Source organism: Aptenodytes patagonicus, chromosome 6 (assembly GCF_965638725.1).
Source record: "Aptenodytes patagonicus chromosome 6, bAptPat1.pri.cur, whole genome shotgun sequence".
Lineage (NCBI taxonomy): Eukaryota > Metazoa > Chordata > Aves > Sphenisciformes > Spheniscidae > Aptenodytes > Aptenodytes patagonicus.
The window spans coordinates 76137609-76151334 of NC_134954.1; the positions used below are offsets into that span (position 1 = coordinate 76137609).

The 13726-nt window shown below is 44.0% G+C and overlaps 1 protein-coding gene across 4 annotated transcripts in view; it reads right to left on the reverse strand.

Moving 5' to 3' along the window:
• ACVR1 (activin A receptor type 1) overlaps nucleotides 1–13726 on the reverse strand; it is a 69770-nt gene that overhangs the window by 24768 nt on the left and 31276 nt on the right. For all 4 annotated transcript variants that reach the window (XM_076343240.1, XM_076343237.1, XM_076343241.1 and 1 more), the window contains 3 exons: nucleotides 10825–10898; nucleotides 764–1030; nucleotides 54–271 (listed from right to left, as the gene is read on the reverse strand). In XM_076343240.1, coding sequence (XP_076199355.1) covers nucleotides 54–271; nucleotides 764–1030; nucleotides 10825–10891 — 552 coding nt within the window. In that variant the 5' untranslated portion in view covers nucleotides 10892–10898. The remainder of the gene's footprint in view (nucleotides 1–53; nucleotides 272–763; nucleotides 1031–10824; nucleotides 10899–13726) is intronic.

Consider the following 13726-nt stretch of genomic DNA (forward strand, 5'->3'; position numbering starts at 1 on the left):
TTGGAAGTGAAGAAAGCTCACACATATTTTCACCATGCACACAGGTTACTTACTGCCAACGTGCTGTCTCCAACATTTGATGCAATGAGTCCCTCAATTGTACCATATTCTGCATCTCTAGAATTGAGCCTCTCCATATGGTTTTTCTGTATTCTCCGGATGATCAGCACAGCTACTGCAGAAAAAACTATCAACACTATCACAGGAGCCAGTATAACAATGATTAGTGTTTCCATGCTGTAACCTGCAGCTTCTCCTTGAAAGGTTTGCCCTTGGAAAGGAGAGGGGAGGAAAAAAAACAAAGAAAAAAATAAATTTGCAAATTCCCAGAGAAAGTCTTTAAAACCAGTAGCACTGACACCAACATTTAACTTGGTAGCCACCTAGTCCCAGAGAGGCCGTGACACAGCCAGAGCTATGGGTATGCACTTACACAAAGGATGCTACCACAGCAACTCCCTGCAGAGCTGTCAGAACAAGTCCCACCTGTGCCTGTGCAATTCACTCACAGGCAGTAACTCAATCCTGACCCTGACTGCGCGCTTTAACCCGTCATTCATCCAGCAATACAGATCATTCAACCTGTGGACATCAGATGTGTGCCAGTGGGCCCTAGGGTGGGGAACAAAATAGAAAGGGCTTTACTGTGTTGATTAAGCCCTTACTTTCGCTAGCACTGAAACCATCTCACCCCCATCACATCAAATGAAAGCCAAACCTTTTTTCTTTCTTAAAATTCACTGTTTATTAATTAACCTCTCACCTTTAGAAGAAGGCAACTGTGCAGTGATATTCATGTTGCACAGGTGTCCTTGGCAGCACTCAACAGCTTGGTCAGGAGACGGAGGTGTTTTGCAGGTCATTTTCCCTTGTTCGTAGACTTGGAAGCAGCCTTTCTGGTAAACCTTAGCACCATCATTAATGCTCAGGGAAGCAAAACATTGCTGGCCTTGGCAACGATCTCCATTCCCACAGGACATGCCTTCACACACACATTCGTATTGGACTGTATTTGGCTTCAGTTCATCATCTGTAAAAGGGGAGAGTTGAGGAAAAAACACCATTGTATTCTTAATAGCTTCAGTAATATAGAGATAACGAAATCATTAGACAATAAAACCTTCTGTTTAAGGGAAGAAATATTACTTGCAGCTAGTGCTGAAGAACCAGCAAGTAGGAGCTAATGATACTAATTTAGCCGTTTCAGCAAGACAAAGATATGAGCTTGCATCATCAAATACCACTCATATCTGCCCACTCCAAGTACTCAAATTTTGAGAATTCAGTGACATTTTACGTCACCTCTTGCGCACACACACTACTGCAGCTATACAACATGGGAGGATCATCTACACAGGGACACTCAGCAGAGGGAAAAAAACCTAACAAACAGTGTAAATTTAAAACAGATTTGCTAAAACACATTATATTTCTATATGGAAATATTCTCAAGCATTCCAGAAATGACTAACTAAATCAAATTAAGGCCATTTAAATTTGCAGCGGAAACAGCTACATAGGATTTAGTGGGTTTAACTAGCTTGCTTGAAAAGTAAATCTGGACCAACTTTCCCAGAAAGACAAGCCTTTGAGGAGTACCTTGCAAGTCTGAGTAACCACGGAGATAAAAAATAAAGTGAGAAGCAGCACACACTGTCAGCAGGTACAACACCTCCCTTCCAACTCCAGATGCTTCAGCTAAGTAAATGGAAGAACTTTTAAGAGAACGTATAGAGTAGGAAACTAAACTTCTAAGTTCCTCAGCAAAGTGTCCAGAGATCACTAGCTAGGAAAAACCCACTCTTTCTGCACAGAACCGCACACACTGCCACTTTCAGGAATATCACATGCCTTTAAACACACAGCACTGGGCCACTCCAGTCTCTGCAGGAGAGGACACCACTCTCAACTAGCTGCTGGAGAACACTGGACGCTCTTCAGTTTCCTGGAAAATAGAGGTGCCCATGGTGGTAAACAGCCATGTGCACTCACAGATGGCTGAGAAAAGAGGCACAACTGTGAAGGACAGAACAAGTCACTTATCTGTTACACACATCCCGTGCGTACACATACACACGTTTATGGCAACTTAACTCATATTTATGTTCTCTCTTTCAGTACTAACACACAAGAAAAATTTGCAGCCACAAATACAGTGGATGCTTCTAAAATAGCAGCTGAGCATACCACATGTTGGACTTTTTCAAGCCTACCATGAGAGTCTGCCCACTGGGAATATAACACAGTTTGTTTTCCGCTTTGGTTTCCTCCCCTCTTCCCACAATGAAGAAATACACAAATACAATTTTCCATTTTTGAACCACTAACAAAAACTAATTAGGGAAAGAATCCTGAAATCAGACAGTGCCTGTCACATTGATTTCAAGTACTGGTATACACAATTCCGGTCATACACATACCAAGTAATAACTTTGCTAATTTTGTGGGAATTAAAAAAGAAAAAAAAAGAAAAAAATTATGCCAAACATTCCTATAATCAAAGTTCTGTTCCTTCTCCTCCCACAACAGCAGCAGTAAAACACAACTGGTATTGTAACACACAAGACCTTAATCTTGGTTTGTCTGGCTGGAACTGCCAAAGGCATTCAAAGCCAGAGATCTAAAATGGGCTTCCTCCCAAGGCATGGTCACAACCTGCCTAAAAGATCTGTACCTTTGGTAAGAACAGCCTTCCCCACAGAGCCCTTTAGGACCAAGGACTTTACCCACTCTTTGCTGGGTAAAAAACTGGCCGGGCCCAAAGAGTGGTGGTGAATGGAGTTAAATCCAGTTGGCGGCTGGTCACGAGCGGTGTTCCCCAGGGCTCAGTTTTGGGGCTGGTCTTGTTCAATGTCTTTATCAGTGATCTGGACGAGGGAATCGAGTACACCCTCAGTAAGTTTGCAGACGACACCAAGTTGGGCGGGAGTGTTGATCTGCTCGAGGGTAGGAAGGCTCTGCAGAGGGACCTTGACAGGCTGGATCGATGGGCCGAGGCCAACTGGATGAGATTCAACAAGGCCAAGTGCCGGGTCCTGCACTTCCACCACAACAACCCCATGCAACGCTACAGGCTTGGGGAAGAGTGGCTGGAAAGCTGCCTGTCGGAAAAGGACCTGGGGGTTCTGGTTGACAGCCGGCTGACCATGAGCCGGCAGTGTGCCCAGGCAGCCAAGAAGGCCAATGGCATCCTGGCCTGTATCAGAAATAGTGTGGCCAGCAGGAGTAGGGAAGTGATCGTGCCCCTGTACTCGGCCCTGGTGAGGCCGCACCTCGAATACTGTGTTCAGTTTTGGGCCCCTCACTACAAGAAGGACATCGAGGTGCTGGAGCGTGTCCAGAGAAGGGCAACGAGGCTGGTGAGGGGTCTGGAGAACAAGTCTTCTGAGGAGCGGCTGAGGGAACTGGGGTTGTTTAGCCTGGAGAAAAGGAGGCTGAGGGGAGACCTCATCGCTCTCTACAGCCACCTGAAAGGAGGTTGTAGCGAGGTGGGTGTCGGTCTCTTCTCCCAAGTAACTAGCGATAGGACGAGAGGAAATGGCCTCAAGTTGTGCCAGGGGAGGTTTAGATTGGATATAAGGAAAAATTTCTTCACCAAAAGGGTTGTCAAGCATTGGAAGAGGCTGCCCAGGGAAGCGGTTGCGTCCCCATCCCTGGAGGTATTGAAAAGACGTGTAGATGTGGTGCTTAGGGACATGATTTAGTGGTGGACTTGGCAGCGTTAGGTTTACGGTTGGACTCGATGATCTGGGAGGTCTTTTCCAACCTAAACGATTCTCTGATTTCAGTACCTCCCAGCGAGCGAGACATTTCTGTTGTCATTGACAAACACTGGCCTGTGAAGACAGAGCTGAAGCGGTTTGCAGGCTGCAGTAACAGCCATTTCAGCTACTAAGTAACAGCAGAAATAGCTGCTACACAGAGTAGGACAACTAACCTACCACCTGAGAGCCATACCAAGTCCACAAGGAAAATTCATCTGGCTTGTAGCCTGATCCAGCCTAATGCTTCCCTCTTCTCTTGAGCCAAGGACCCTTCAAAACTGAGCAAACCTCACACAAGCCAGAGGAGAGGTTCTGGCAGAAAACCACCTTCCCTCATGTGCCACCTCTTGGAGGAGCTCTGCAATCCCAAAATGGGCCAGGAAGCAACTGCGCAGCCACAGGGCAATTTATCAGCCCATGCAGAGCAAACCTGATATCCCTTACAAGCAATGAACTAAGGCATTGCAACTCCAAACATGCTACCTGTCTTTTGAAAAGATTGCTCTAGTCTGAAGGCAGGGCGAGCGATCTAACACGACACACAGGTTGTGGATCCATTTAACAGAGCATGAAGACAGAGTAACACTGACTATATGCATGTGAACTGCTGCAGATTCTGATGTGTCCATGGACCACTACAGACCAATTATCGGCTGTAAAAATGAAACATTTCTGGTGAAGAGCTCCTGGGTTGGAAACAGTGACACTCTCCTTCATGACTGTTACTATTCCTTATGCCCAAACTGCTCCTTTCTTTACTTAGTTGGTTTTCCAACTCCATGGCGTATTACCATGCACCAGCCAGCCCTTCCCTCATTAATGCTCCTGCAGTGCCACACTCACTTAAAAAATAGGTTGAGCTTTACCCAAACAGGAAGGCTTATTCAGGCTGCAGAACCAGCCAAAGCACTGACCATGTCCTCCCATTCCTGCCTCTGCAGGCCACCAGCTAAGACAGAGCTGCAGGTCAGAAGCCTGAGATCAGACAGACGGGCTGATGCTTCAGTGAACACGTACAAGCTAACCACTGTACTATACCCACAAAGCACTCTCCTCATGCACAAAGCCAGCTATGAAGGGCTGGATATCCTAGCCATATTTCCCAAAGTGAAACCAGCTGCACTTGCAAAGCAGAGTTTTGTTGGCATACAGTGAATCCACAGCAGAGACAGAGCTGGACTGGGTGATACTTCTCCATAGCTCTCACGAGCATAGCTGTGCGAGCAAGTCTGCAGAGCAGATGTGACCAGCAAATGCTACAGGCCAGTTGCAATCAAGAGGTTATGGCTGAAGCAGATCAACTCCCCCAAACACACACGCTCAGAGGTAAGTATCTACTCAACAATAGCTCCAGGCATGGAAGGCTGTCAGGCCAACTACTTATGTAGCAGTCAGGCAACACGTGCAGGCAAGAAGCCAAGCTTAAAAATACTTCCATTACCTAAACACATTCACTGCATATATTTTTGTTTCGTAATACAGAGACTCATTGCTGCACTTCTGGCCCATATATATATTTTGCACACACACACACAAAAATCTGACTTGCCACACAAAGATACAGAGATTTGCATTAACTTCTCATTAACTAGTTTATTAGTTCATTATTATGAAAGTGTTAAAATTGAAGCTCCTTTATTTTGTTTGCTTATTCATTTTGTGAAAGTCAACAATTAAAAGTGCTGACTAATTATCTAGGTATTTCAACAGAACAAGAACGAAGACACTCCACATTTTAATCAGTAAACTGGAAGGTGCAGCATTTAACCCTCTTGGTGACTGCACAGGACACGTTATGCTGCGTGCAGTGCTCATGTGCAGGCACACAGCCTCAGCCGTCCCAACCTGAATCCATAGGACACCAAACCATAAGACTCAGAACACTGGTTAACGATGGAAATGTACAGATGCAAGGAAACAAAGACAAGTCATTTACTTCTATGTGAAGTTTGTTTCACACAACCTGTTACCAATCTAGACAGTTTTATTTCATATTTTATATCCAATTCCTGGACTGTAAACATTGTTAACTGTTTGGGAAAATACCAAACTTCTCTCCAAGGAGAAATACACTACATATGTTTCTGGTAACACACCTTAATTTTGAGGTGATCTCTTCACATTTAGAAGAGTGATTCATTTTCCATCGAAACAGCTAGTACAATAGGCACTTGGCCACTTTTTCTTATTGGCACTAGAGCAACACAGTTGCTTTGACTTGAAAAAATGCTTACGTTAACTATGTGACATGGTCAGCAAATATTGAACTGAAATAATTTTTAAAAGCATAACAAAGTAAAAACATATATATACACACACACCATAAGAGTCTCAATTTTCTTTCTAAAGACACAGACTCTAATTATATTACATGTACCTTTTAAAGAAGGGCTTTAACAATATCAAATAATTTCCTTCCAGTGAGGCACGACCACTGCATATCATCCCTTTCAAAATTTCACCTTGCAGATAAAAACTAGGACATCTTATTACACAGATGTAATATATATTTAGCACATGCATGCGAGCGAGTGTTCAGAGGGATAATCTACGTGACACAAGACCTCTTAATATGTGGCTGGAAAAAAAAGCCAGGTGGCCAAGGATGGACAGAGGTAAACAAGCCTTAAACAAACTAGTCCTTCGCTCACCAAGACATGACTTCACATCAGCCTAAGTTTAAGAGGCACAATTCCGTCTAATTGATTCTTCTTTACCGAAGAGTGAGGCAAAGCAAAAAGGAGTGACATCTTCAGTCACAAGCGAGAGGGCAGAGAAGATCCGTCCGGTAGCTCTCCTCCAGCTCAGCCCACAGCTGTGCAGCAGGAAGGCACTGTGCCTCCGTGGCCACATACTGAACATGCACAGACACTGCAGTCATCGGCTAGCCTCAGGCACGCGCGGCCGATCCCAGCCCTGAGCCACCGGGCTCCGGCTTTCCAACCCGAGACCACTCGGAGCCGTACTATGGTTGTTATCCCTTTTGTAGGCTTGCTGCTTGGCTTTGAGCAGGAGCACCTGCTAAGCAGGATCACTCTTTTCAAGTGGAAAACCCTGAAATCAAACCAGAAAGGTTACAAATCACAGGTGAAGCTTATTTCAGAGTTCTTGGAAGCTACAGAGTTGCTGAAATCTCTTGTAGGACGAAAGGGACTTCACGCTCGAAGGCCAAAACATTTAAAAGCAGCAATGTTCTTTTTAAATGACTAGGACTGGGGGAAGAGGTGGGATCTGCTAGGGCTTCACATCATAATGAATTGAAGATGAAGGAAAGCAGACTTGGAAAAATTAAAATCTCTTTAGAGTCCATTTAATTGTACATTAGACAGCTCTTTTTTGGTGCTTAGTTTCCCTTTATAATTCTTAGCCATTTCAGGGAAACAAAAAATAATAAGCTTGCAGAGATGACTACTCCATTCAGAGTTTTCTCTTTCTCAATGCATACAGTAACAAGCATTATACAACAGCCATAATAATAATCACAGAATCATTTAGACTGGAAAAGACCCTTAAGATCATCGAGTCCAACCGTAAACCTAACACTGCCAAGTCCACCACTAAACCATGTCCCTAAGCGCCTCATCTACATGTCTTTTAAATACCTCCACAGATGGTGACTCCACCACTTCCCTGGGCAGCCTAATTTATTTTATATAGGATTTATTAATTTAACAAAATCCTTTGAATTTTCCAGCACTAAGAAACAGCTGTTTAGTCTTATTATTGTTCTCCATATTACGAAAAACCCTAAAACAGAAAAAGCACAGGCGCTACAGACAGTGACAGTCAGTCGGAGAGCTCCAAGGCCGGGCAGAGGTGCGCGGCTCCACAGAAGGGCAGCCTCCCCAAAAGCCCAGCTGCTGGAGAGGGGGTTAGGCTGTTCCCAGAGCCAGCTTCCAGCAGGCCAGACAGTAGTTTCTGGAGTTTCAGTAGCTCCCAAATGCTTCCTGGCCATGGTGTGACACAAGACCCTTTCCAGCCTGCCCGGCTCTCACAGCCAGGAGAGGGACTGCGTTTGGCAGGGAAGCTGCAGCAGCCAGAGCAGTCAGAACACGGCCCAGATGCCTTCCCCCAGCCATTAGAGAGGGCAGAAGCATCGGCAGCATTTCATGCACCATGCTCCTAACATTGCCATCGGGAGCAGAAAACGGTATTTGTGCACGGTCGCTAGGAAGTGAGAAACCTCACGCTCTCAAGCATAGGCATGACATTATTTCGTCAGCGTTTAGCTTCTTGGGAAATGAAGAAAAGCCCCTTTCCCCACTTTACAGGGCTAATAAAGAAGTAACACAGAAGTAAGTGCTGTAATAAACCTTTAGAATAAAAGGATTTTCTGGACACTCAAGTAGGGAAGAGACGTGTTTCTGCACTTAGAATTCTACCCAGTGATTTTCTGGGTTGGGTTGTGGAGTTGCTTTTTTTTTTTTTTTTTAAATCATGTTTAATCTCATCTTCTGAAGCCTAATAGCAATGCAGAAATAGTCAGTCTACCCCAAATGCTACCCAAAGATATGCCCAGACATTTTTCACTCATCAAAAATGCAAAAACCCCAAACTTAGCCCAAATCCCAGTGAAAGGAAGTGGCTTGATCTGTGATAAAACACACGGGGAAAAAAATCAGAAGGCTTCACACTTTTTTTTTTTGTTATTTTGTGCAAAGGGAAGACAAAATAACTGTTCTCCCCCAGAACATCAACTTTTTACAAAATTCAGAAAAAGCATATGGGAATGTTAGCAGGCAGCAGAGGATCAACTTCCATTCCCTCAAAGGATCTCTAAAGGTGCACTCCCCCTTGAAAAACATTCCAAACACAAGTCTGCGCTTCTGGTCTTACCACCTTAGCCCTAGCATAGGCTGCTGGCTCATAAGCACCGAGCGGCACTTAGATGCTCAAGGAACAAAGCGGTGAGTTCTCCCATTGCTACCATGTGTCTGGTTGGTGAAGCAGCCAAAACCTAGATGAAGAGATGTAAATGAAAGTTTGCTGAGGGGTCCACTAGGTATTTCTGCCTCCCCAAACACCCCTCTACAACCAGCTTGGAAGTAGGAAACTATTTCCAAAGGAAAAAGAACAGCATTACTACTAGCAAACATGAAAAGAGGGAAGAGCAGTATTATTTAAGTGCATTAGACAAGAAGTTGAAAACAGACAAAGAAAATATGAGGGGAGGAGAAGGGAAGGAATAAAGCAAGAAAAGCAAAGCAAGATTATCATGTTTCTTCTACAAAGTCTTTCACAGGAGCTCTATCACCGTGGGAGAGAAATGCAGCCCCAAACACAGAGTTCTTTAGAAAGCATTATTGGACAAGCTCTCTCTCGGCACGGCAGCTCCACATCATGAACAGGAAACTCTGTTCTTCGTAGATGTCCCGTTGGCACAGGCAGATGGACAGCAAGAACACAACATCTGCACATCTCTGCTCACATGCTCCTGCCCCCACACAAACTCTGTCCAAAGCGCGTTCCAGCAGCACATCTGGCCCAGCTCTGCCTTTGCTCCCAGATGAGGCGTGATCCTGTACCTCCAGTCTTAGTATTACAGACAGCCAGGGAAAGAAAGAAAATGTCTTGGCATGGATTTAGTAACTCTTCTCCTCCTGATCACTTATTGGCATCTTTTCAATAAAAAGATACCATTCTAAGCCCTAGCACCTACTTTCCTTTTTTAAGTGGAGTCAGGTCAAATAACTAAGATTTGAACACATGTAGGGTAGCTTTGGAAGGGTAGGGTGGGTTGATAATACTGCTCTATAGGTTGCACTGTGCAGGTAGTGCAAGTGTCTGATTCCACACATTGTACAAGAGAAATTAACCAGAAGCTCCATGTGTTTCCATGTGTTTCTCTTCCCCATCTACTGCTCTTCATGTTAAGGATGTGAAAGGCAGGTGGTTGAACTTTAAGATTTTTAATATAAGCAGCTTTGAAAGCTGCTTATCAAATGTTTTTTCAGATAGCTGCACTTCAAGAGTGATAAGAAGGTACAGTGTGATAACTGCTACCAAACCTTATTTCAAGATAATACTGTATCAATAACATTAGCGGTTTAATGTATTTCCACTAACATTTGTCCAGCATTCCTCCCTTTTTAAATTTTGTCTCAATTTCCTATTCATAGACATGACTAAAGTCAACCACTAGACCTCTGTGCGTTTTTAATCTTCACCTTCCACCATCCATGCTAACATTCCATTTAATGTACTCTCCCTTTTATTATTTGCATTAACATTTGAAAATAAATGCATTTTAGCAGAGTATTTCAGAAAGAGATTTCACAAGGTAAACACAAAAGAACATAGATATGCCGTAACAAACACTAGATACACCTCTCGAGTCACTTAAAATTTAAAACTGAGCAAACCAAGTTACTCACAGAAAACCTTTATTCAACATTTTTAAAAGGCTGTTTGCAAGTAGCAAGTATGCATCTTTCAGGTCGTCTCCCAAAACATCCAGAAGACCTTCAAATGAACCATTCCTGCCTCTCCACGGCAGTGGAAACACCCTTCTCCGATTTTGCTGAGGCAAGTCTTAAATGTACTGCATGTCATAAAACCTTTATGTGCACACAACTGCCATAGACGATTTATGAAAAAGTCACTTTCCATATTCAAAGACCTTAGTGGAACAATCATTGAAAAGTTATCTAACACCACACTAAATACTCCAAAGAGCTTTCCCAGAGAAAAAACTTCACTTCTAAGAATGCAAACAACAACTGCACCTCAGCCCATGGGCTAGAGAGGCCTACTTGTTACATAGCTCAATAACTTGCCATTCAAACAAGGTTTCCCATTTCCCTCCCCAGGCCCTGACAAGACCTATGCCAATCGCACCTGCTGTACATTTTATACATAAATGGCAACGAACATCCTTTGAAGCAACTTGAAATGGAAAAGCAAACATCTCATTCCTGAGAGGAATTTGCCCATGCCGTCAGCTCGTGAAGCGAGCAGGGTGCCGTGGAGCAGTGCCAGGCGGCTCCAACAGCTGAGCCGGCGCTCGAACCCGGCTCCTCCAGCAGCAGACAGCTACTGCACCACCACGCACGTCACTCACCTTGCCAACTCAGGGAGGGAAGCGCCATCATGATCAGCACAGGAAGAATCATAACTCCATCTACCATTGTAGAGCTGCAGAAAGAGAAGAGACATGGGAGCTGTGTACACTTTCACTGTTGTCTTAAAATGTAACCACCCCAAAATCACTGCTTAGCAATGTCTTTCATCAATTCCTTATACAAAACGCAGAACAACCAAGGTTGATTGGTGTCCTTTTTACTGTCTTGTTTCCTAAGTCATTTCCTTCATTTATAAAATTCATAATTTACTGCAATTTCTTAAATCTAATTTTTTTTTTTTTGAGTCACAGAAACATCACATGCAACTACAGTGCATATTTAGAAGCATGCTAGTAGGAAAACATGAACCCTTTCAGTACCAAGCAGGCATGTAAAATAGAATATATGCTCTTTCAACCAGGTATTAAAAAGTTAAATTATTGTGAACTGAAAAGAAGGCCCACAAACTGTGTATTATTTGGGCTTTGAGGGGAAACAGACAAGACCTCAGCCAGAAAACTCTGAATAACTTTCTTTAACCAGCAGAAACCATTGCTAGGTGGCAAGAAAAAGAGCAAGATATATTTAAGGGAGACACCACTCTCAGAAGAGTAATTTCCCAGTTCAAGCTGCTTTTCCAAGGGTTTTCCTTTCAATGGCCCAGCTTCATTTCACCTGTGTGAAAACTCAGGCTGTTTCCAGCATATCAGTAGAGGCACATGCTCCCTCTATAACAGTAAATGAAGGAGTGAATTCTCTTGTGTATTTCAAATCTTTTCCAGGATATTTGGTCTTTACAAGAAAATAAAGCTCCAATTTTTACTATGAAATAAAGATTATTTAACAGGCTTCTGAAAGGAACTTTTCTGCAGTTTCTTAAACTATGCATTTAAGTGATCACTATTACGAAGGGATAGAGATTAACTACAATCAATCTTCAATGGGATTTAACCCAACAAGCAGGCCTAGATGACTCGGAAGGGCTCATCTGTCCTATGCTACTTGGTTCCTACAGAGACTCTCTGGCCTCATCACATGCCATAAAATTTCAGTCAAAAGCAGAGGCAAGTAGTACGTGCAAAACAAGTTATTCTCCTTGACCAAGGCACTGATTCACTACCATTCTTCTTACGTGTAAGTATTTGTCTTCATTTTTCAACTCTAGTGAAGCAGATGAAACTTGAAAATAAGTTTGATATTGCCATTTTTCTTTGAGATATCTTCTGTTGCTGCCTTTTCAAATCATTAACAGGCTGCTTAAGTGCTTGGTCACGAAAGCCAAGCCATTTACTTCTGTATTTATTTCCTGACATGGATTTGTTTTGCAGAGTATGAGAAACATTTCAGTAATTGCTTCATCATCAGTTAAGATGATTAAATATGTCTGAACCCAAGTATTCAAAGTTTTTGTCCTTACAGAAAGGATCAGGCAATGCTCACCACTTAACCTCTAGGAGTGAAACACTCACTTTCAAACATCAGTTCACCAAGTAACTTTACCTTCCTCGTTCCTGATACACGTCAATGCATTCTTAATACATGCCAATATTTAACCTTCAACAATTATGCTAGAAACACTATGAAATAAAGTCATACGCAGCATGATCATTAAGCAATCCAATATAGGAAGTTTAAAGCAGAAGAAAGCTATCCCAGGGAACGATCAGTTGCTCAATGCTCTGGATCAGCTCAAAGGGGTCCATCACTCCAAAGGGGGGGCAGCTGCAGGACACGAGAGCAATACTGTCCTCAGCCACCACGCACACTTCCTTTGGCTGAACAGCTTACACCAGCGTTTTCCTCAGCATTACACCTGGATAACTCTCTGCAAGTCCAGACAAAGGTGGCTCATGAGACATGCCCTCTTTCTTTCAACACACCAATGGTTCAAAGAGCAGAGGCAGAAAACTTATTTTAATGATGCCGGCCCGCAGCCGCAGTGGAGCTGGGTGAGCCAGCTGCCCTGGAGGCTGCTGGGCAGAGGGGAGTGCTCAGGGTGAGCCCAACAGGGATGGGCAGCCGATCCACCCAGAGAGCCCCTCAGACAGCGGGGACGCTGACCACAAGGAAAAAGGGCTTTACAAGAGACAAAAATGAATTTGACAACATAGAGTGGGTTAAGACATTAAACAGTAGCATGCTGCCAACATGCAGAGCGGTTGCCAGATTTTCTACAGATCTGTAATTCACGGTTGCATCCTCCATGCCCAATTAAAAAAGTGACAATGGTTGTTTTCTGCTGGCGGGGAGCCATCACACCGGCTCAGATGCTGCAGGTCGGCTCAGAGACCCACACACGCTGCAGCCTCCCCTCAGCTGGGCTCCCTCCCTCCTCCCAGCCATCCACCGCCTGCAAGTCCCCCCTCCCTTGGCTGTCAAACCTGGCTGAAGCAGAGAGAGCAGGAGAGGAACCTGCAGTGAGTTCAGTTCAGTTCTGCCAGGAAAGGAGGCTGAACACAAGAAACGTGAGCTGGCTAGAGAGAAGGAATTTTAGATACAGTAAGCAGACCACAGTATGGAAACCAGGAAAACTCTGGAAGTTGCATGTGCCTATTTGTTTTCTTTTCAAACAGTTTATTTCAATTCCCTAAAAAAAAAAAACCCTATATATATACACGCACACACAAGTCCCTGCCCTGTATTTCTCAGAGGAAGGAAATCCAAGACTGCACCCCCCCCCCCCGAAGAGGCAAACAACCTCCCATGGGAGCTGGCCCACGGTGACTACTTCCCATCTCAAGAAGGGGAGTTGTAACATGTTCAGGGTGCTAAAATCAGCTCCCCATCCTCTGATTCCACATGCCCCCACAACCCCAGCCTATGTCTGCACTTCAGGACAAAGCCAGCACGGGTTGAGACAGACAGCAATTCATCAACAAGTATGAGGATTTTTACTAGTCC